Below are 25,288 nucleotides of genomic sequence, written 5' to 3'. Positions count from 1 at the left end.
TCTTCCTGTTTTTTTTCTTTTTAAAGCAAATGATCCCATTGACATGACTGTGTTATTTTCTCATGAGGAATCCTCTTTGGAAAGTGGAACAGAATTCAACAACTACAAATACAAAAAGAATGGAAGAAAATGCTGGCAACTTACTTGGAAGAAGGGCCATCTTTGATCCACCTTATGAATTAAAGAGAAAAGAATCGCATTAATTTTTAAAATTAAATGGTGAAATGAAGTTCACATCTTGCTTAATAAAAATGCAAATATCTTACTTCCTGTCTTGTGGGTCCAAGGCACAGAAAATCACTGTGTTCACAGGGTAATGCCTCCGGAAGAAGAGCCTGTGGACGTGTGGGAGAGAGAGAACCAATCCCATTACTGGGGTTTAGGGTGATGGGTGTTGTGCTGGGTAGACTTTCCCATTTGCTCATATGTGAACATCATAGAGAGGTAAACCTATTGATAGACTTGTCATTTGGAAAGAGGAATGAAGTGTATGCACATTAACAATCAACAGAGGATATTAAGGTGAACAGAATGATTCTCAGAAGTAGCCAACAGCAGTACCATATAAGGTCAAACTGTCAGCTGATGGAAATGGGGATCTAATCAAGGAGTCTTAAGGAACTAGAGGGGTGTGAGATAGACACAGGAAATCACCTTGGGTCTCACCAGCCTCTTCTGATTGTGGGCAAACCATAACTATCTCCAAGCGTTGGTCTCCTCATTGGTAAAGAGGGAAGGCATGGTGAGAGCAGTCCACATCCTCTCAAGATGGCGCCCAATATGGTAAGAGATCTTAGAGCACTGGCTCATCTCTCAAGGGCTGAGTCCTGCAGGGTACTTGCCCAGTGCTATTTTTTATTTGAGTGGCTCAAATTCTGAGGTAGGTTCTTTGATATAGGAAGAAATTTTTCCATCTTCAATTTCCCAAGAAGTTTGGGCAGCTGAAGAAATCATCCAGCTTGAGGGACAGGTCCTGGAGCAGGCACTACAGAGGGTGGGGGCCTGCCAGGACAGCATCATAGGCAGAGGGCTTGAGCTGGTCTACAAGGTGTCCTGTGGGTACATGTGTCTGTTGAAAGGGGTCCTGCCATCTCGTTGTGTTTTTAGTTGATAACCTGCCTTCCTACTCGGTCATACAATGCTGATTTCTTAACCAACTCCTTGTTAATTGTATCTGACATATTGTTGATCCTGAGGTCAAAGGCTCCTTGGGTAAGAGATCTCAAGGAGGGTCAGTGGGAGGACCAGCCTGTGACTACTCCCTGCTGGTCCTGGAGAAGTAAACATGTACTCCAGTGTTAATTAGCAATAGTAACAACCTGGATCAGAGTCCTTTAAACTCCACCAAAGCAAACAATATGTATCAAGATCATACTCTCATCTGAAACCAGATGACCACCAGAATCAGGGGATTCTGTTCATAGCCTCAGGGTATCTTTAAAGTAATGTAGTAAAAAAATTGTTGTATTTGCAAATGTTTCATAGGTAATATTCATAGCACCAAATATCTTTCTTCTTTAAATTTACTAATTCCTAAGTGTGCAACTTTCAGGACAGGTACTAATGATTTATGTGAGGTTCCTGAGACTTATTTAAAGACCTATTTAATGACAGGCAACAGCCTATGGAGAGGTTGGATTACCAATAACCTCAAGGAACACTAGGTTTTATCTGGATGACCATTCACACCAGAAAAGAGCAAGGGGGGAGGTGGGGGAGGTTACATTCCCAGCTGGGATCAGCAGCCCCATCCCTAGACATTCCCACTCTCCCCCCACAGTACTCACTTCCTCTGATTGTCCGTCAGGGTGATGCCCTGGGCAGACACTTTGAAGTGCACTACCGTGGACACTGGGGGTGGCTCCTGAACCAGGGTCATGCTCAGGGCCTTCTGAACTGCCTGATGGCCAGTGAGGGACTCCATCTCCACGGAGTTCAAGTACCACACGTTGCAGGCTGCAAGACACCAAAGGCACGCAGGTTAGCTGTGACTATAGGGTGATCTATGATCTACTTACACACTGGTGGTTGCTGACATGTAGAGGTTGAATTTATGATCAACTTGCACATGTGACCTGTGCTAGGTCCATTTAAAAGCAAATGTCCTTCACTCCAATTCTGAAGGAGTAAACAGTGAACCACCCAAAGATGCACTTGCCTCAGTGCCAACATGGAGAATGAACAAGTTGCCAGAGCACGGCCCAGCTTTGCCACCCTCAGTCGGAGGGAGGAATGCTCCATTCACCCTGTTGCAGATTTAAACTTGGTGTCTAGGGGGCCTTGAAGTACCTTCTCTGGCCTCAATGGGGATTTGGATAGCAGATTGGACATCAAAGCCCAGCACAGTCAGAGAAAAGGAAGCCCAGAGGTCCTCCAGGTAACATAGTAAGGGGACCGTGTATTATGGAATCCAAATAACTGTTCTGCCCCAGATTGTTGAAAGGGTATTCAAAAGGGGCTGCTAAGAGAATGGATGATTTGCCATGAGCTTAGAGTACAGCTTCACCTGTGTCCCAACATTCTACACTGCTAGGGAAGGGTTTGGGGTCTTCTCTGTGGCCATCTCCCCTCAGGTGAAGAAAAATGACTAGATATAAATATGCCTTTGACAACTCTGGCACTCCCTGTTGGCTTGTATCCCTGTGGCTGGAGCAAAAGCTAACAAGGGACTTTGGAATGTGGATGAAATCAGAGCCAAAGGGGCAATGTTCAGGCTTTGTCTGAAGCTCTCTTACTTCAGGAAAAACCAGGGACTCCTGTGGCCAAAGATGATTGGCCTGTTAAGTTAACATCATCGTGAAGAGGGGGGTGCTAAAGAATTGACGTCTGCTTCCTCAGCTTTCTCTTGCTTTCCCTTCTGCATATGCCCAATTGCACTTCTGCCTTCCACCATGAGTTGAAATAGCATGAGGCCCTCACCAGAGGTTCAGGAAATGCTGCCTCCATGATCTTAGACTTTCAGCCTCCAGAACCATGAGCCAAACTAAATCTCTTTCCTTTGTAAACTACCCAGTTTCAACATTCCTGAATATTTTCTATTATTGCAATAGAAAATGGATGGATATAAGCAGAACTGCCCTGGCTCATCTTCCTCCTTACTGTATGCTAGCTTCTGATTGGGGAACAGGGGTGAGTAAGTTCCAGTTCAAAGGCCTCCACAGAATTTCATTATACAGAAAACTAAAATGCTTCTCCCTGATCCAAACCAATGCATCGGCTGACATGAACAGTCAGCATTCAGTTGAGCTGCTGCCTCTTGGCCAGGTATTCAGTGAGCAGCTCTGCCCTCTTTCTGCCTTGGAATGAATGAGCAGGGGCCATGCCTGTTGGCAGGTGCACTGATACACAGGACCACAAGGGAGCCAGGGAGAGTGGCAGTCACTGAAGATGCCCTGGGAGTCAAAGCACAGGCCACATGTCAGCTGCTCACCTGTTCCTTCTCTCTAAGCACCAGCCATAATTCATAGTTCATGTGTAAAGTTTTAGACACACAGAGAATTTGGAAACCTCTACTTCAGTGAGCACGCACAGTTACCACGACAGGGAAGGAAAACAGGGACTGGGATTTACATCAACAAGCTAATCTGAAAAATGAAGCTCCTTCCTTTATCCAAGAGTGGTGAGAGTTTGAAATGGGTCCAGAAAGAAGCCTCACAGACCCTTGAAAGGCCCTGTCTTGAGGAAGGCAGCAGATACCAGAGGACCACCCTCAACCCCAGGAAGCAAACTGTCTCAAAGACTGAGACAAGTGACTCTTATTGCTTTTAAACAAGACTAGGGCTGGGGGTGTAGCTCAGTGGTAGGGGGCTTGGCCGACATGCATGAAGCCCTATGTTTATTCCTAGCATCTCAAACAAAACAAAAACAATAGGACTTCCTGAATTTATACTTAATATGGGGGTTTTGTCTGGGATATTAATTTTCTTCTATAAAAAGTTAACTTTGCTTTTACTCTTATTAAAAAGTAATCACCCCTGTAATTATTGAAATGGCACTGTCCCAATAGCAAAATTTTAAAAAGATGTTTCAATTGTTTTCACTCTTTTGAGCTCAACCTAACACCTAATGTTAATAGGAACCCGCACACAGCTCTAAGAGGAAGAGTCTATCCTTATCTCCAATTTACAGATAAGGAAATTGAGGGACAGAGACAGTAAGAAGCATGGGCAGTCTCCCAGGCCCTAGGAGCAGGTCACTGTGATCGTGCTGTGACACAATCTTCATGGCAGACCCCAGTGTTTACTGAGAACCTATTAGGTACCAGGCATTGGATAGGGACCTGCACTAAGAAATTTCATATAATATTCCTGAGGATTACTGGGCAGTTACACTGTGAGGCCCCTGGTGGTGCAGAATTCTCAGATCAGGCCCCAGGATAATCCTTGTCTTTATCATGATGACAGATGCATTCTTTCGGGAGGCCATTGTCACATCTGTACAGAGACGCTGAGAGGCAGGTAGAAATCCGTCATTCCCCTGTCTGGCTGAGTTCAGCTCAAAGATTTCCATGGCAAACAGTGCTCTTTTCCATGATTTCCACCCCATCCAGCTGGCCAGCACTGCCACTTGTTGCAATGGATTAAAAATCTATGTCTCTAAAATTTTCACATTTTGAACGCAACTCTCAAGATGATTTGGGGAAGTAGGACCTTTGGGGAGTGATTAGGTCATGAGGGTACAGCTCATGAAAGAGACCTCAGAGAGGTTTCTGGTTCTCTTTCCACTATCTGAGGACACAGTGAGGCTTTCAGTAAGCCAGGAAAAGCATTCACCAGCACCCCACCATGCTGGCCCTCTGATCCTGGATATCCACATTCTAGAACCATGAGAAACACATTTCCACTGTGTATAAGCCACCCAGTCTGTGGTACTTTGATAAAGCAGCCTGAGCTGACCAGTATACTCATCTTATAGTATCTAGGCAAGAAGACATTCTAGGGGAACTACAAGCCTCAGTGGTTTGCCTCAGTCCTCTTGAGAAAGACAGCACATTGGCAAAAGTCCTTAAAATTATAATTGCCTCTGCTTTGTGCTTACAAAGTTCTGATGAATCAGGTGCATTTGTGAAGTGCTGGTGCACCCTGGACACAGGCTATATTTCACAGCTCATTTGTAAAATATGAGACATATAGAGAATTTGGAAACCTCAACTTCATACTGTAGATGACAATTTGACAATATTATCAGGAGAATCCAGAAAGCGACAAGGAACCTAGAGGTCCTACTTCTGAAAAGATTCAGAAAGGAAATATCTATTACCCACATGAAACAATTAACCTATGGGGGAAGAGGTTTGTGCCACACATTCACTGCAGAGAGAGAAACTGTAAACAGACCTACACACAAAAATAAGAGGAGGTTTAAATTAGTCCCCTCAATGAAATACTAAGCAACCAGCAAATGGTAATCATGAAAATTATATAGCAACTTGGAAAAATGGTTAGCAGGTAATTGGAAAAACAGAATAAAAACTATCTTTACTATGATTAGAAAAATAAAATGAAAAGCATATGTGCTATGAACAGAAGCTGGAAAGAAGCCTGGGAAATTGAAAACAGATTTTTAGGAGAGTGAATATTCTACCTTTAATTGTTATCATGCTGATCATGCAGCTATAAAAGAGAAAAGAATGGGAAAAGCAAGAGAAAGAATTTTGAATCTAACTATTATGAAAATTCCAGAGTTGGCACAACCAGAATTAAGTTCACATGGAATCACGGGCTACCACTACTGAGATCTGTGCTCTCCTGTAGGCACCACAGAGAGCTTTTGAGTAGGTGTGGTCCAACTGACTGGAGTCTAGTGGGAATGTGGCATTTGAGGAATAAGGCTTCTGAAGGAAGGAAGGAGCCACGTAGTCATTCCTCAAAGCAGAGAAAGAAACACTGCCACTTTTCAATGTTCATTTAGGGAGGCAGTTCTACTAAGGACATGCCAGGGTGCCAATACCAGCTCTCCCAAAGCCCTGACTCTCTCCAGCAGATAATAGATGGCTTGCAGGGTCAGAGCTGTGCTCCTCCTACCATGCTTACACCAGAACCATCCAAGTCCACTTGACAAGTACTCTTGGTGAGGGGGTCAAGATTTGGCATGACTGTGCCTCATTGTGTTTCAAGATATGTTAAGTAGGAAAGTGTCCTTCAGACCCACAGCGGGGAGCTATGCAAATTGCTAGATTATTCTGGGAAAGCAACTTTATAACATGGAAAAACATCTCAGGTCCACAAATTATAACCCCATAGTACCATTTCTGGGAATTTCTCTTAAGGCAACAATCCAGAATTCAGAAAAGAGAAAAAAAAAAAAAAGAAAGAAAGCAGAATTAAAGTCTTCTTAGTGTTATTTATAATATTGAAAAATTAGTCTAAATGGACAACCATAAAGAGTTGAATTACATGATGACCATTACATAGCCACTAAAAAATGAGTCCAGCGCTATGTTTGTAAAAACCATGAGTAAGTTCATTATGCAAAGAGTTGGAAGGAATATAAAAAGAATCGTACATGTGGCACAATCCCAAGTAGGAGGGGAGATAATATGAACAAATTTGGTTAGCGTTAAGAATGGTCTCTGGTTGGGAGAATAATAACCAGATCTATTTTCCCAATGTTCAGCAGCCGTATGGGGTCACAGGTCTATGAGAAATTCACGTTACCCTTCATTTATGTATATCCCTCTTTTTAACTTCAAGAACACACAGAACACATAGGACTTTTACAAAGAAATTATACTTACACAATGCTAAGTTGAAAAACATAACCACGATATTTACAGGAAATCTATCAGAAGTCTGGTAAAAGCGCCTTTCTTTTCAGGATTATCCTAGATTCCTCTCCTCAACAAGAAACAATTAAGAGCTGAGGCTTAAAACACAATCAGACATTGTTTTGAGATTGGAACAAAGTCATGATGGCCTTGTATCAAATAAAAAGGGATTAAACTGAATGGGACTAAAAGTTTATTCCCATTATTGTGACTCTGCCAATATGTTTGAGTCTTGGTTTGCTCAATCAATGAAGAACACGGACATGAGAGTCTTAAAGGACGTTTTAGGTCCAGGAGACAGGATCCTGAGTGAACTGAATGACAAATGAAATTCAGAAGCAAAACACACTTGCAGTGATCAGAGATTGAAATAGTTCCACAATCTTTTTTTTTTTTTTGTACCAGGTATTGAACCCAGGGGTGCTTAACCACTGAACCACTTCCATAGCCCTTTTTGAGACAATGTCTTGCTGAATTGCTCAGAGTCTTGCTAACTTGCTGAGGCTGGCTTTGAACTTGTGATACTCCTGCCTCAATCTCTGAAGCCACTAGGATTATAGGCCTGAGACACCAATCACTGGCCTAGTTCCACAATCTGGATACAATAGCTGTTTTGGACTTTTTCTAAACAACCACAGCTACTCCTCCAGGCAAAGATGGAACCTCCCAGAGGTTCAATATGCAATCTTGATTCTTTGTCACAGCAGCTGCATGGAAATTCAGAGCTATCCAAGTGCTAGAGAAATCAGAGATTTTTAAAGGGACTCAAAGCAGTCATTAATTTAAGCCTCATATATAATGCTTAATTCAGATTATTAGGTCAGACAAGAAAATTCCAAATGAAGTCTTATCTCTAAGAACACCCACCCTTTAAATAAAATAACAAGATCAAAGTTATTGGTATGTATTACATGTTATTTAAAAAAATGAGAAAGTGTATTTAAAAATGGTATGAGAGAAAGTTTTGATCTCTAAAAATAAGGGTTACTATAGTAATTTATTATTATTAGCTAATTGACCCATCCAGATAACAAGGAACTCAAGGAGATACCTGAAATGCTGTTTGTGATGAGAAAATATTAAACAAAAAGAGCTGAATGCAGAGATAAAGGTGCTTTGGTGCTAACTATGTGGGACCAAAAGACCAGAGCTGTGTCCCTCAAGACACAGAGGAGCTTGGAGACAGAAGCAAGATGCCCAGGCTGACTCCACTTCTCAGGAGCTCAGGCCACTACTTTAGGTGCTCTGTCAGCGATATGGGACGAGATGGCCCTAGCCACACAGGCCCTGTGAGGAAGGCACTTATCTAGCTGGGCCAGAGCAAATGCTTTGGGACTGTGGCCATGATCTTTCTTCTATATTTTTCTTGATGTACGAATTGCAGTAATTACATATTTTTAAATTTGTAAATACATTTTAAAAAGATGGATCTGAATGAACAAATCAATCAGAATGGATTTGATTCCATAGGCCTATCTTCTAGGTGAGGTGTGTGGGTGAACCTGTACTTGGGAGGCTGTCAGCAAATTCCCATATCCTGGTCACCAGGGATATGAGACTATGCTCACACTTTAACTAACAGAAGGAGATTATAAGCCTTGGAGGGCTCCAGTAATCACCTAAAACAAACTTGGGGGCTCTGAGCTCCTTTCCAGTGCCTTCCACAGCCTCCCAGCTGAGCCATGCTACAAGGGGTATCCACTCTCTCAAAGGAGAGGATCAGGCTGGTGGCCTAGGAAAGGATATTCCTCTTAGGCCAGAAGAATAACTTCCAAGGCATTTCTCAACTTTTATTCATTTGTTCTTTGCAATCCCCGTGTGGGCACAGATTACTGTTACCATTTATCAGATGTAAACCTCAGTTCTACACAGCTAAGTGATTTATCAGAGATCAATATTCTGAGTGGCAGAGCCAGGCTTGAGCTCAGGAAATAGCACAGTTAACACTCTTCATTTTGGAAATTCAAGTTCTAGCATACTTACTAGCTCCTGTCACATGTTTAAGTCACAGATAAGTTATCCTTTAAGGAGACAGTATGAACTTACCTTTTAAGGACACTAAGAACATTCCACTTAAAACGAAAGTAATTTTACTTTGGCTGGGCAATATGCACAGTAATATAAAATTTTGTAGGAAAAAACTAGATAGAATAATACAACATGTACAGAGGAAAAAAACAAGAAAAATAGCCACATATTTCTTCATTATGGAGTTATAATAGCTATAAATTATTTTATAGGAATGTGTCACAAAATTGAAATATTTCTAGTCCAAACTTTCACCAGAATCACAAATTTCGTCTCCAACATTTCTGACAGTAAAATGAAAGACAGTATGAAACACTTCCAATGGGGAACAAGCAGTTTTGAAGTGAGCAGGACCCAATGTCTTCTCTAGCTGTGTTCATCCTTCTCTTCTGTGGAATTATGATTGCCAAATGTTGTCTGGTTTGTTCACAACCCTTTTAATCTAGAACCAATAGAACTGCACCTAATGCTGCAAAAGTGGCCTGTCCTGGTACTAATAAGCAATTACGACAAGGTGGCTGGATACAAGGATAATATACAAAAGTTGATTCATTTCTAACGCCAGTGATAAGGAAGGAGAATGTAAAATTGAAAACCCAATATCACTTATATGAACACCCTCAGAATTACTTCTATAGAAATTTAACAAACTATACATAAGATCTATATGAGAAAAACTACAAACTCTGATGAAAGATATCAAAGAACTAAATAATGGAGATATAATGTAACTTTAAGCATTGGCATTCACAACACTGTCAAGATGCCAGTTCTTCCCAATTTTGTGTAGATATAATGCAATCCTAATCAAAATCCCAAGCAAGTTATTTTGTGGATATTAACAAACTGGTTCTAAAGATTGTATGGAAAGGCAAAAGATCCAGAATAACAAACACAATATTGATGGAAAGTTGGAGGACTGATACTACCTAACTTCAAGACTTCTAATGAAACTGTAGTAATCAAGACAGTAGGGTATTGTAGGAAAAAAGACAAAAATCAATGAAACAAAATATAAAGCCCAGAAATAGATCCATATAAAGATAATCAACTAATCTTTGACAAAGAGCAGAGACAACACAGTGGAGAAAATAGTCTTTCCAACAAATAATGTGAGAACAATTGAATATCCAATTCCAAACCCCACTCCCTCCAAAAAACTATACCTAGATGTAGACTTTCTTATACTCTTCACAAAAATTAACTCAAAATAGATCAGAGACCCCCCAAAAAATGCAAAATTATAAAAGTCCTAGAAGATAACAGAAAAAAAAAATCTAGATGAACTTGATTAACTTGGGTTTGAGGGTAACATTTTAGATATGACACTAAAAACTAAATTTTATAAAAGTTAAAACTATTTTGCTTTGTAGGAGATGCTGTCTAAAGAATTTTTTAAAAAGCCACAGATTGAGAGAAAATATGTGGGCAACACAAATCTGATTAAGGATTGTTATCTAAAACATACAATGAACTCAAAATTCAGTAATAAGAAACAACCCAATTAAAAATGAACCAAAAGAAAATTAAAAGATACTACACCAAAGAAAATCATTTTGCAGATTACAAAAGAGCAAGCGAAAAAATGCTCTACAACGTTTGGGAAGTATAGGTTTAAATGGGATATCAATCCATATCTATTAGAATAACCATGATCCTGAACACTGACACCAGCCAAGGTTGGTGAGGATGTGGAATGAGAATTCTCATTCATTGCTGCTGTGAATGCAAAATGGTCCAGCCATGCTGGAAGACAGTTTTTCAGTTTCTTGCAAAATTGAACATATTCTTGTCATATGATCCAGCAATCATACTCCTTGGTATGAAGATGGAAACTTATAGCTACACAAAATCCCAAATGTAGATGTTTATTAAAAGATTTATTAAAAGATTTATTCATAATTGGCAAAACTTGGAAGCAACCCAGATGTTCTTCAGTAGGTAAACAGAGACATAAACTGTGGTACATCCAGACAACAAAATATTACTCCATGCTAGAAATAAATAAGCTATCAAACCATGAAAAAACATGGAGGAAACTTAAATGCATATTACTAAGTGAAAGAAGCCAATCTGAAAAGGCTGCATACTATATGACTCCAATTATAAGACATTCTGGAAGAGGCAAAACCATGGAGACAGGATAATAATCAGTGGTTGGTGGGGATGAGAGGGAAGGGAGGGATAAAGAGGTAGAGCAGAGTGGAATTTTAGGGAGGTGATGATATGTATGTATGTAATCTGTATGTACATATGATGGATACATGCCATACCCATGTTCCCAAATCCATATAAGGCAAAACACCAAGAAGGAACTCTAACTGTAGTTTAGTTACTAATGTATTGATATTCATCAATTTTAACAACTGCACTACTCTGGTGGGGAGGCTGGTAACGTGGGAGGACGTGCATCTGCATGAGATAGTTCTGTACTCTCCATGCAATTTTGCTGTGAATCTGTAACTGCTCTAAAAAGTAAAACTATTAATAAAAATGCTTTAACAAAGTGGCCTGGTCTGTGGAGGGCTGGCTCTGGGTGGTGTCTCCCACCAGACACATGGAAGCCTGAGTCCAACTGTTGACTCACGTCGAGTGATTGTTGAGTCACATCTCTGGAACATTTTTATATTTGCAGCTGGCAAAGCAGGTTACCCACATCCTGTCTTACTACATTTTCCCTTAAACTAAAATACAGGACTTGACATTTATTCTACTGAATTTGGTCTTGTTTAGAGTCAGAACAATATTTCTAGCCTGTGATGCCTGGCCCTGTCTCTGACAGCCGTTCCCCACCCAGCTCTGTGCAACGATCTATAAAAGGAAACTTCCCTCACAGCCCACAGAGAAGAAGGAAACCTGAATAATGAGAGGGAAAGGGAAGTTCTGCAACTAAACTCCTTTTCCGCCCAACAACCAGACGACACATGGAAATTGAAGCTGCATTCACTCACCTGCTCCCTGCTTCAACAGCTCAGCGGCTGAGTTGGCTGCTGTCTGGGGAGAATTTTCTGCTATTTCCTCCAATGGATCTGCAAGAAAGGATGACAAAACATAGAAATGAGTGCTGCTCCCCCAACAAAGAGCCCTCAGGACCAAGTCAGACAATTTGGTGACAGGATTCCCAGACGGTGACACGCAATGGTCTCCCAGAGCCAGAGCTGAGCATTTCTGTTGAGGACCATGATCCAGCCCACAGAAGCAATATCACATTCCAAACAAAGTTAGGGAAGACATGGCCCAACAAAATTTGCTTCTAATCTCTGAAACAATTTATATGAAAAATTAAATTTCAAAAGCTAAGTCACATCTTTATGTGAAAGTTTATGAGACTGCTTAAGAAAGCTGGGAAATACAATCAATTCAGCCTGTTATTCTGTGGGTGTTATTTTTCAAAAAAATTTTATTATGGATATTTTAAAATATCCATAATAATATTTGATGATAATGTTTGATGATAAAGGTGATGAATGTTTCATTCATCGCCTGGATTCAACAATATCAACATTTTGCCCATTCTTTTTTTTTTTTTTTGGTAGCAGAGATTGAATTCAGGGGCACCCAACCACAGAGCCACACCCCTAGCCCTATTTTGTATTTTATTTAGAGACAGGGTCTCACTGAGTTGCTTAGCTCCTTGCAGTTGCTAAGGCTGGCTTTGAACTCGTCTCCCCAAGTTGCTGGGATTCCAGGCATGCACTACCAAGCCCAGCCACATTCTGCCCATTCTGTAGCATCTTTAAAATAAAATGTAAATGGCCTTGAAGGTCCCTTAGTCTGAGGTTTTTGTTTGTTTCTGTTTTAGCTTCAGTCTTTACTGCATGGAAATCTTTAATGGAATCCATGATGTACAGATATCTGTGTGTTTCCAGCTGCAGTGGGGCCTCCTCTTTTCTCCCTGATTTGAACCCTTAGTTCTTCTACTGGATTTACACACAGAACCCATGTCAGAAAAAGAAGTGTAACTGAGCATTAAAAGAGAATAAAATCAGGGCATTTGCAGGTAAATGAATGGATTTGGAGAATATAATGCTAAGTGAAGTAAGCCAATCCCTAAAAGCCAAAGGCAGAATGGTTTCTCTGATATATAGATGCTGATTCATAATGGGGGTTGAAGGGGATCATGGGAGGAATGGAGGAACTTTAGATAGGGCAAAGGGGAGGGAGCAGGAGGGAAAGGGAAAGTGGATAGGAAAGATGGTGGAAAGAGATGGACACCATTACCCTAAGTACATGAAGACATGAATGGAGTGACTCTACTTTGTGTACAACCAGTGACTTGAAAAATTGTGCTCTATATATGTACTATGAATTGCAATGCATTCTGCTATCATGTATAACAAATTAAAATAAATACATTTAAAATAAAAAAATTAAAAATTAAAAAAAAAAAGTAGTCTAATTTTTCTCAATGGATCTCCTCAGATCCCTGGAAGTGGTGTGCCTTGACCATTGCAGTTGAACCTACTCAGAGCCAGTCCAGCAGTGAGGCCCCAACCCATACCTCTCTCTGGAATGAGCAACTTGCAGGGCAAGGCCAAAGGCGTGATGGAATGCTGACACACCAAAGCAGTCAGACTCCCTGTGGAGAGGACAGAAGAAGCAAACCATGGTTAACAACCTCTCAGCCCATTGTGTGCTCAGCCACCCTATCAGATGAAATGAAATTGCTGCAAAGCCTGAGCCTTGAGGTCTTCACAACTAACACATTCTATTATATTGGGCAACTTCAAAGAAGCAAAAAGTTCAACAAGTCAGCTAAGAGATAAGTAAAGGGAACTGCAGTGGATCCTAGAACAGACACATCATTGCCAAAGCATAAATAATACATCATACAGTAGGCTGGATCTGAAATGAGATCAAGATAAATGCAACTTGTACCACATACATCATCCCTACACAGTGCCTCTAAAAAGGCCAGGATAATGTCAAGGCCTTACTTCTTCTCTGTGCCTCCTACAGCTGGCTCCTGCAGCCTGTCCAGCAATACTGTGAGGTTGCAGAGGCCTATTAAGATATAGGTAAGAAAGGATGCTCTGCCGAAACCCTATGTGCCTCTTAGAGCTCTTGGGATGGGATCACACTAGGTTCAACTCATCAGGACTTATCTTTGTGCAGAACAGGACTATACCTTGTTGACATCTGTAACTTCTAGTATTAGCCCAGTGTTTTTTGTTTACTTGCTTTTGGCAAAGTGTTTAAGAATGCATTGTACATTCAGATTATCTTAAAGACAGTATTTCAGATCAGAGGATTCTCAGAAACTGGGGAGTGAAATATGAATGAACCACCACAAAAACGACTGTCTGAAATCTCAGGTTAGCCAGCAGAGGAGAATCCAGGCCCCCAGTATTCAGGACATAGAGAGCAATCTCTCAAGTGACTCACCAAAATATGGTTCATTGGAACATCCTTTCAACCGCACTCCCTTTGGGGTACACTCGATCAAAAAATGCCGAACAAGTTCATTGGACAAATCTCCACCTGTGGCAAGAAATTTTGAAAAATGAATCGACTCAAGTGGTACATGCATCCCAATGTTTATAGCAGCACAATTCACAATAGCCAAATTATGGAAGCAGGTAGGTGTCTATCACAGACAAATGGATAAAGAACATGTGGTCTACATATACAATGGAGTTTAACTCAACCATAAAGAAGAATGACATTACATCATTTGCTGGTAAATGGGATAGAAACAAAGAACATGAGGCTAAGTGAATAAGCCAGATTCAAAATCAAGGGTTGAATGTTTTCTCTCATATATGGAAGCTAGAGAGCAGTAAGGAATTACAGGGAATTGCTAAATGTGGTGGGGCATGCTTATAATCCCAGTGACTCAGGAGACTTAGGCAGGAGGATTGCAAAGCCAGCTTCAGCAACTTAGCCAGGTCCTAAGCAACTTAAGTGAGATCCTGTCTCAAAATAAAAATGAAAATGACTGGGCTCAGTGGTTAAGCACCCCTGAGTTCAACCACCTAAATAAATGAATAAATAAAATGGTGAATCTCACGAAAATAGAAAGGAGAACAGTAGAATAGAAGAAGTGGAGAGAATGGGAGGGAAAAAGGATAGGAAAGGGGAGAAAATGAAGAATAAAATAGACCAAATTTTGTTATGCACATGTACATATGAATATATCACAATAAATTCTATTTTTATGTACACTTGTAATCCACCAATTTAAAAAGCAATAAATAAATGAAAGGAAGGCAGGTAGAGAAAGGAGGTCAGGGGAAGAGAGGTAGGGAGACAAAGAAGTACTAACGAATGAAATGGGGCAAATTTTATTATATGCATCTATGAATATGTCAAAATAAATCCCACTGTATGTATAGCCATAATATACTCATAAAAACAAAAACTGAAGAATTTAAAAAAATGGGAGCATGGTAAGATTTGAAAGAGAGAAATTTGAGACACAAATGCAAGGAACTGTACCTGAGAAGGCCCCTTCTAAACAGAATTCTAGCTACTGCACTGGGGATTCACCAAGAATCACTTTAAGAATGGTAGCTTGGTGGTGGGATGAGCCAGGCGGATGAAGAGACCCCCACAGTGACAATATAGTGGGCAGAGGGACTTTGGGAGACCCCTCAAATACACTCCAAGAATTCCCAGCTACCCCCACCCTCCCCCCACAAAATCAGAAATCTCAAACACTAGTGAATCTGAGCATTTCAGATGAGGGATACTTGACTTGTAGTAGGCTCCTAAATGACATCTACTAAGTGACAAATATTAATTATAGTGTCAGCATTTTGCACAGGCAGTAAAGCTTTACAGTAAAGGAAATGATGAGATTTCATGAAAAGCTGCATTGAATAAAATGAGGAAAAAGGACATGTGGACATTGTGGGAGGAGAATGCCTCATGACTCTGGACTGCCATGGATTCGAGGTGGGTCTGGATGCCACTTGTGGGAAACAGCCCAGTGGAAATCCTCCTGGCCAGGCACTCTGCACAGCAGGACCCTGAATGGCTGCAGCTGTCCGCATCTCAGGGTGGTCAGAGGTGGTGGTGACTCACTGTGGCTCTTTATGAGTCTGGTAAACCCTTCTCTAAAATCTGCCCCTGGCCTGTGAAATGCAAATGTCAAATCCAGGGTCTGAGTGAAAATACAGAAGCCGGATAAAATTTCAGTGACAAATTCTGGTGTTCCTGATGTCTGCTATTCTCATATCCTCTATTTCATTGCCTACATTTTCAGACTGAGTCCAGAGTCTGCCTGAGGCTGGACGCATGCCTGGAGGTCAGAAAAGTTGTATACCACCATCTGTATTTCCAAAAAAGATAATGTAAATATATATTTGCTTTAAAATGTTCAATAGAAACCAAGGAGCCAGGCAGAATCCCAGAGCTGCTGTCCACTTGTGCCTGTTCCACCATATTAACCTCCCCTCTCTACCCACTCACCAGATGTTCTTATCCTGAGACTTATTCCTGCTATAATCATCACCCACCAAATTTCCAAATATGGCCTGGCAAAACTCAACCATCGGGGCTAATTCACCTCTTCAGCTACAAAAATTTGCATTTCCACTCAATAGTAGCATTGTTTGAACTTCTTATGCTGGAATTCTGGATGCTCCATGATTTGATTTTCCAAGGATTAATTGTTCTTCTCATCCTGTGCAAGTCACCTCCTTGACTTCAAGATCCTATCAATACCTATAGCTTCGTATCTATGCTCTGACTGAGCCCCATGTGCCCTCCAACCTGATTCCCCACCCTTTCATTCACATGCTACTTCCTTTGCCAAGAGGAATCCATCTTGGTTTTCTGGAAACACCTCTACCATGCCAGAGATTGGCCCTTCCACAACCAAATCTTCATGTTTTTCAAGGTGTAACTCCAAAGCCATTTTCTCCAGGGATCTTTAAGCAGATGTTTAATCCAAGGATCTGGATAAATATTCTTAGGAGCTTAAGGGACTCAGGCAACTGTCTCATTTTCCTTAAACACAGGGAGTTACAACATCTGTGCTTATTCTGATTTCCCACTTCTGCTATAGTTTGGATCTAGAACATTCCCCAAAGGTCCATGTATTAAGGGCTTGTTCCCCAGATTGGGAGGTGCTGGGGCCAAATGGTAGTTAGGTCATGGATACTGCCCTTGCAGGGGACAATGAGGGCCTGGTTCCTTTTTTTTTTTAAATTCATGTCCCAGCCATCAAGTGGACTAAAACCTCTGGAACCATAAGTCAAAATAAATCTTCTCTCTTTATAAGTCAGTTATCTCTGCTATTTGGTTACAGAAAAGGAATAACACACCTTCCTTAATGACTTGATGATGTTCCCTTAGTTCACAAATCCCAGGGAGGATAAAAGAATCTATTTCCTTTCTTTGGAGTTGGTGATAGGGTGGTAAAGAAAGATGAATATAGATTCTAACAGAGGAGTAAAACAGGTAGGATGAGGAAAAGAAAACAAAGAATAAACCAATAACCAATAATCCACCAATAATGGAATGAACAGATTATAATATATTCATAAGATGGAAAAGATACAAACAGTGAAAGAAAACAACAGTTATAAGTAATCTTTAAAATATGACAAGGGAATCTTATGCTGAATCAAAAAAAGAACAAAAGAACTGATACTGTATTAGTTTTCTCACTTTATAATAAAAAACATTATAGGCAAACATATAACGTTTAGAAATTCTTATTTTGGCAGTTAATGTAAACACATTTTAACATTACATTTTACTTAGTAGTTTACTGTCTGCAGTGGTATTGATATAATAATTAGAATAGAATTAGTGTGTATGGGGTATAGAGCCGGAGAGTGAGTGTACCCATACAGTTAGCAGCTAAGGCTCTCAACGTGGAGGACCATACAAAGGTAGAATGGAGGAGGTGAGAAACAGCTTTGTGAGGCTGTACTTATCAGCAGCATCTGGATGAGCTCATGAAGCCTTCAAAAGAGCATGCTCCCCAGTTCTATTCACTGGAAAGATGCAATGATACGCTGATCTCGAAGAGGATATATCATGATCAGATCCTGGTTCCTAGGTACCATACCGAGTACACAGCACCAGGGATGCAGAGAAATGGCTGAGGCAGGGGAAGTCCAAAGCAAACCAGAAACATGATTACTGTTTCAGAAGCTGGGACTGCTCCCAGACTAATTAGACATAGCAAAAGGTCACAGAGGCAGCCTGAAGGGCATCATGGAGTCAGGTCTGGGATCACAGAATTCCTAAAAACAGTGGGGGTGCTGGATTCTAACAGAGGACAAAGAGGGACACAGGGAGCTTCCTGGCAGATTCTTGATCCTGGGCTGTGGTTAATGCATATAGACTTTAGAATCATGTTTGAGTATACATGTAGACATTGTAAACTTATCTAGGTTGGTTGTATTTCAAGACAAAAAGCAAGGAAAAAAAAAGGACATCAATGAAAAGCAAACAAGTAGAACGTTACCTTATCCTTAAAACGTAACTCAGATCCTACTGTGGCCTTGCAGAATGTGCTGGAACAACAGCAGTAGAAAGGCATAGTCCTTTCCTTAAGAAGGGATAATCAAAGGACCCTAGACAGGTACCAGTATAACTATTAATCTAAATTAAATTAATCTAAAAATACTCTACCGGGTATAGATATAAGACACTGCATCAGGCTGGAGATGTGGCTCAGTGGTAGAGCGGTTGCCTAGCATATGTGAGGCCTGAGGTTTGATTCCTACCACCACACATACACACAAAGAAGAGACCATATAATATACTACTTTTAATATAAGAAAAGAAAGGAAAAAACAGATTTGCCTGCATTTGGACAATCGGTAAGAAGACACACAAGAATATATTACCAATGGTTCCCCGAGGAAGGAGAGGGATGGTGAGGTGGACAGGGTTGAAATGGAAACCGGGTGCCTTAGTAGATGCCTTGTTCTATTTTTCTTATTTCTAAATAGTGGAATGGATTACCTATTCAAAACATTTAAAAATGAACATATAAATAATGTTCCTTCTCAAATAAGGTAAGTACTTAGGAAAATGTACCTGAAAAAATATATACTAAGCAAACCTGTGAGTACTCCTGCAAGTCATCTACCATCTTATTTGCATCAAAAGGAACCAACAGACATTCTGCATCGACTAGTTGAAGAAATCAACTCCAGGGAAACTCACCTTTCTTGTTCATCTGCAAGACTGAAGGAGGCGGTGTGGCAACCTTCATGGCCAAGCCATAGGCCCCTCGAAAGGAGTGACTGTCCCTAACGATGAATGACCCTGGCTCTTTGTCCTTTAACATGGTAATAGCTAGAGGAAGAGGAAGAGGAAGAGAAAGTCATGAACAACTGAAGAGCGGACAAATACTGATGCCCACGAATGATCTTGGGGATGACCCCTGATGTGTTTGAATACAGTTTTTTCACTCCAAAACTCACATTGAAGTTTGATTCCCACTGTAATAAACAGAAGAATGCTCTCTCAGGAAGTGGGTTAAATCTCAGATATTGGAGCACATAACTAATGTCATAGCCTTGGACTTTACAGCCTGCATAACCATGAGTCAAAATAAACCTTTACTCTTTAGAAACTGCCCACTCTCAAGTTTTGTTATAGCAGCAGAAAGTGGACTGAGGCAGTCCTTTTCTCCCATCTCCTTTTACAAACTGGATTAGTAAGAACCTAGCCAGGGTCTGTCAGTGTGGATGGAGGAAAACCACGGATGCAACAAACTTCCATCCTGTCATCCATGCTGTTGATCAGGGAAAAGATGGAGAGGAGAACACAGGTTGTCTCACAGCACATGCCTGCCACTGCTGTCAGAGCCAGCCCAGCCACAGCCACCTGATACAAGTGTGGCCCATGTGGGCATGGAACCTGGGGTGGGAAAGGAAAAGCCTCCAGTCTCCGTGTCCCAGTGCATTTTTTCTCATAATAGATTTCATCCATTTGGGGATTGAATATGTATTTTTTTTTTTCAAAATAGGGAGAATCACCATTTACAAAAACATTTTTTTTTTCTGTTTCCATTTTTGTTTTTGTTACTAAAGCAATGATTTTACTGCCTGGTGGTAAGTGGTCCTTACAACCTAGTAGAATTTAGATTTCCCACTAAATCCCCAGAAGCCAGGGACACATATGCACAAAGGGCCCTGTCTTCATGCACCAGAGAAGGGAACTAAAGCATAATTTTGCACTCATTAATTCTGAGACAAAAATAGGCTGAGGGGCTGCCTATTAGACAAATGCTCAACTGTACAGGGTCAAGTGAGCATGGACTGAAACTTTGGGAATTGTGAAACAAAACAAACCTTTCCTCCTTGTAGGTTGATTATCTCAGGTATTTTGTCACAGTAATAGAAAGCTGATTGATAAAAGGGCTCAGCATGCTAAAGTTGGGAAAACAAGCACATCCATATAGAACATAGCAAACAAGTGCTCTGCTCTCCAGTTGCATCACATCCCCCATGTGGAGGCAGGGAGGTAAGTCACTTCCTACCTTCTCATACCCTCTCCCTGCAACAACTAATTTCACAGACAAGAGAAACAATGGTCTGAGAAACTACAACTGGAACAATTATACTTCTTTAGATTTTACTTCATGATCCCTTTTTCCTCCTGACACATTTTTATGTTCAACTTAGAAAACCCCAAGACAGTTTCTTATAATAGTAACTTTTGACAAATTCCACCTCACAGAGGCTGCTTGTTTTGATTTTTATTTCTGCATCCCCCTGAAATATCATTGTCACTTTCTTAGAAAAGGTACATTCCCACAGATAATGGAAGAAAATATACTTCAGAGTTGAGTTGGAAAAATCACAATCTAGTGCATATATTAGCTGCTTTGAGATGAGGTTTACCCAAAAGTTTTTTTCTTGGCTGATTGGTGATTGAATCCAAGGATACTCTATCATTAAGCTATATCCCCCAACCCTTTCAATTTTTATTTTGAGAGAGGGCCTCGTAAGTTAGCCAACATGTGATCCTCTAGCCTTAGCCTCTGGAGTCACTGAGATCACAGGTATGCACCACTGCACTCAGCCCACCCAAAGATTCTTCTTTTCTTTCTTTCTTTCTTTTTTTTCTGGTACCAGGGGCACTCGACCAATGAGCCATGTCCCCAGCCCTTTTTTATACATTATTAGAGACAGGGTCTCACTGAGTTGCTAAGTGCCTCGCTGTTGCTGAGGCTGGCTTTGAACTCATGATCCTCCTTCCTCAGCCTCCCAAGCTGCTGGGATTACAGGCATGCTCCACAGCTCAAAGCTTCTTAAATGTGTGCCAAAGGTCAGGCAAATGATAATGTGCTAGTTTCAATGTTGAATGTCCTCCAGAGGTCCCTGTGGTGAAGGCTTGTTCCTCAGGATGGTGCTACTGAGAAGTGATAGAAACTCTGGGAGGTGGAGCGCAGGGGGAGGTCATTGAGGGCATGTCCACAAAGGGGATTGTGGACCTCCTTGTTTTTGCTTTCTGGCTCGTGATGCAAGCAATTTTGCTCCACTATGTGCTCCCATTCTGTGTGATGTGCTGTCCTTGCCAGAGACCCAAAGCAATGGGACAACCTAATGTTAGACAAGAGTCTCCAGAATCAAGAGACAAAACAAATCTTTTTTCTTACAAATTAACTGCCTCAGGATTTTGTTATAGTGATAGAAATCTGATCATGCATATGATAATACCCCTGTCATTTACTGTGAATCCATTGGGTGTCAGCCCCAGTGGTTCCTTCCCCTCAGCACCTCTCTCAGCAACCCTAGGAGCAGGACCTGTCATTTCCACTTTCCCAAGGAATCAGATGGTATGTTCTAGCCCTAGTCTCTTTGTTCCTGAATCCTGTTGCTTCAGTGACATAGCACATTGTGGGGGTGGGGGCGCGTCTAGCCAGCGCTCCATCATGTCTAGAGGACTGTGCCAATGGGGGATGATCTATGCAGAATCCTCTAGGACACTGGACTCATAGACACCTCTCAGTCTGTTCAGCTGGATGAGGTGTGGAGACATCAGAGGCCACAATCATCAAAGAGGAGTGGTGGCAATAAGAACACAGCATCTGGCCACCAGAGCCCTAAGACTCTGGTGGGCAGCTTCTCACAAAACAAAAAGTTGAAGGAAATAAAAGTATTCCTAGATCATGGGCTCCCCCCTCCCACTTCCATTTAAAATAACAATAGCTTCATTGAACTCATGAGAAGAAAATCACATTCTTAGAATTTCTATCATCTACATAATCAAAGAGCAGAATTTCAATGGGAGAATTGGACAGTGCTATTTTTCAGTCACTTCAGTATTTTTTTTAAGACATAATCATCAAGAGGGAGCATGATGATTTTCTTCTGAATTTGAAAAAAAAAAAAAAAAAAAAAAAGGCATAGAGTAGCCAAATGGGCTTTGTGCCAACTATGGGAACCTCTCTACTTCTTACTGCTTTAAGTCACCCAATTCCCTTTTACAGTTCAGCATTCACCAGGCAGTCCCTGAGATCCATTCTGCTTTCTAGGGATCCTGACCCATCTCCTAGCTGCATGAGGCATGGCTCTGCCTTGTGCACAACAACCCCTCTGAAGAATGCTCCAGGCTCCTGCTGACAAAAATGATTTCCAGGAATGAGGGCAGCAGCTCTCCATGGGCAGAGAGCAGTGCTGCTGTGGGGACTTGTAAAATCTGCTGAAAGAATGGTCACTCATTATCCAAGGGGCTTCCGAGATATGGATTAGATCTTAAATGCTTCCCAAAAGCTTGTTGGAGGCTTGGTCTCCAGATGAAGGAGCTACTGGGAGGTGGTGGAACCTTTAGCATGTGGGTCCTGGTTGGAGAAGTAGGTCATTGGGGACATGTGTGCCCTTGAAAGGGATCTTGAGACCCTGGCCCCTTCCTCTCTCTCTTTCTGCTTCCTGGTCCCCATGTGGTGAGCAGCTTTACTCCACCATATGCTCCCCACTATGATGTTCTGCTCCACCACAGGTATAAAAGCAATGGAGCCAGTTGACCGTGGCTTGAAACCTCTGAAAGGGCCAAAATAAATCTTTTCTCCTTTTAAGTTGTTTATCTCCAGTATTTTTGTCTCAGCAATTCAGAGCTGACTAACACATGCTTCCAGGAGGGACAGTCACAGGAATGGCTTGCTAGCCTCCTGTTGGAAAATCTACTCATATTCTGGTAAACAGGAACACGTTCTGAGCATGGTCTTACACCTATAAACCCAGTGACTCTTGAGGCTGAAGCAGGAGGATCACAAGTTCAAGGGCAGCCTTGGCAACTTAGTTAGACCTTGTCCCAAATAAAAATTAAGGAGGGCTGGTGATATAGCTTAGTGGTAGAATGTTCCTGGATTCATTCTCCAGTACAAATAAACAAACAAATAAATAAAATAAAATTACAGAAACTCAGTTGAAATTATTAAATATCTTAATAATTTCATGATAAATATTTAATGAGATAGAAAAACAAATTATCCTGCTTTGACCATTAGAAGGATTACATACACTTTATCGAATTAACACTCTACGTCCCATAAACACGTATAATTATTATGTGTCAATTTTTAAAAAGGAGCAAAAAGAAAAAAAAATTTAAATATTAAAAATTTCAATTTTGAAAGCTATCTTGACGCAGAACCAAGCAGATGGATACTCTATCTGGTTTGCATGTGAGGCATCTGGCCAAGTCTATTACATTCTGATTTGGACCAACACAGGTATTCAGGAATACACAGGGCTCCTGACGACACAGAGCAAGGCAGTTAAACAGGTACACCTTTCCCTCCATCCTGACCCTTGTCTTCTGTAGCTCAGGACCTCACTCTTCAGTAGAGACACGGGCTGGCAGCCTTGGGAAGCTGCTAGTTGGTAGAAGCAGCCAGAAATTATACTCTGCATGTTGGAATGCTGAGAGCTGGTGCCCATCCCTCCCCAACTCCCTCATTAGAACCAAATTTTTCCTATAAAAACTTAAAGGTCATGGGATTTCCCCAGAGGCATATAATAAAGTGTGGCCTTGCTCTGACTCTATCCAGGCCTCAGCCCTGGTACTTAGACATTGCTATGACATGATCCTCCCTCACACAAGGAACCTGGGCACTGAGGAGGAATGATGTCCCAGGGAGCCCTCCCTCTCTCCACATACCTTGTTCTCTTGAAATATCTGCCTTGTACCAGAATTTGGAAGTGTCTTGAACAAACTTCACGATCACAAGTTTGTCCCCTGGACTATCTACAAAGCAAAGTTTTAGAAAAATGACTACAAAGAACATTTTTTATTGTATCTTCTTATCTACAATGTTCCTACAAATCCGAATCCTATGCCTAGGGAAGAAGGAGGATGGGGATGTTCTAAGGGGGAGGAACTACGTTTGAAATTAGTAAGTTGCAGGAGAACAGCTACTGTTTTATAAGATAGAACATTACAACATGATACTTTGGGATTTTGAAATGCATGTTTAAAATACATAGAAAAGTAGGTTGCAAACAGCAAGGTCAGTGTTATTTATAATTATGCACCTGAAAAATTTCATAGTTAAATCATGAATGAATCAATTTAATTTAAAAGAGAAAGTAGTCTTCAAAGAGTAATGTTTGTGAGTAACAGGGAAAATAGAACTGCTATAATAGTCTGTCCTTTCTACTTCTGGGATGAACCTAAGGTGGATAAATGCAGAAGCCTAGAAAAATTAATGAGAAGCACCATGTCTCTCTCTGGCTTTGGGTCAGCAAGATGGATGGGATCCTTAACAGCTCTGGGCTTTTCCTGCAGGACACTGACATTACAGATGCACATTCAGGTAAGCCCTAACAGTAAATTCCAGGCCCTTCCTTAGTGCACATACAGAGGTGACAATACATACCTGGCAAAGGTGAGGCCCCTTCTGAAGGCTTGGAAAAGTCTGGAAGGACATTTGGGAAGGGGATACTGATAGTGCTCCCACTGTGTGGGCTGGAAAAACCACTGGAGGAGGGGGAAACGGAGCCCAAAGAACGATCCCCTTCTGAGGCCCGTTTCTTCTCAGGGAGGGGTGGCTGCCCAGGCAGGGTCACTCCTGGGCCCTGCAGGCCTGGACTATGGTGGTTGTTGTGTCCAGGTGCCACTGTAAGAAAATTGTGGGACAGGAAGCCATTGTCGGCAGCCCCGGCTGTTGTCAGCGGCGGGCCAGGGGCCGGAGATGCTCCATGGGAATTGGCCAGCAAAGCTCCTGGGTCCTCTTCAGGTGGAAGGCCACTTCCTACTGGATTGGTGCTGTAACCCAGGAAGGCCTGGCTGCTTGTGGGGACCAGAGAGTCCTGTGGCTCCACCATGGACAGCTCATGGCCATGGAAAGAGGCCTGGAGCTCAGACGATGGGAAGCAGGACAAGCCTGCGGAGTCCTTTCCAGGGCTGGAGAACTCGTTGGTGCCGAGGGGACTTCCAGAGGGCCGGCTGCTCCCCAGAAGAGAGAGTGTGGATTTGGGGCTGCTCTCCACCCATGGGCGTTCTGCACAAGGCTGGCTGTTCAAAAGATAAATCAGCCACAAGGGAATATTAGGTATATTGAAGCATCTCAAAATC

General features: G+C 41.5%; 1 protein-coding gene across 8 annotated transcripts in view; it reads right to left on the bottom strand.

Moving 5' to 3' along the window:
- The window catches only part of Tns3 (tensin 3), a 270,335-nt gene that overhangs the window by 4,193 nt on the left and 240,854 nt on the right, over positions 1-25,288 (bottom strand). For all 8 annotated transcript variants that reach the window (XM_046451661.1, XM_046451611.2, XM_058582006.1 and 5 more), the window contains 9 exons: positions 24,591-25,228; positions 23,873-23,959; positions 18,926-19,057; positions 14,180-14,275; positions 13,296-13,373; positions 11,746-11,823; positions 1,788-1,956; positions 267-335; positions 145-171 (listed from right to left, as the gene is read on the bottom strand). In XM_046451661.1, the coding sequence (XP_046307617.1) occupies positions 145-171; positions 267-335; positions 1,788-1,956; positions 11,746-11,823; positions 13,296-13,373; positions 14,180-14,275; positions 18,926-19,057; positions 23,873-23,959; positions 24,591-25,228 (1,374 nt within the window). The remainder of the gene's footprint in view (positions 1-144; positions 172-266; positions 336-1,787; positions 1,957-11,745; positions 11,824-13,295; positions 13,374-14,179; positions 14,276-18,925; positions 19,058-23,872; positions 23,960-24,590; positions 25,229-25,288) is intronic.

Source organism: Marmota monax, unplaced genomic scaffold, assembly GCF_021218885.2.
Source record: "Marmota monax isolate L192 unplaced genomic scaffold, Marmota_monax_Labrador192_F-V1.1 WCK01_AAM20220418_F8-fsc00342, whole genome shotgun sequence".
Taxonomy (NCBI): Eukaryota; Metazoa; Chordata; class Mammalia; order Rodentia; family Sciuridae; genus Marmota; species Marmota monax.
The sequence above is the reverse complement of the archived record's forward strand: the minus strand, read 5'-3'. Positions and strand labels throughout refer to the sequence as shown.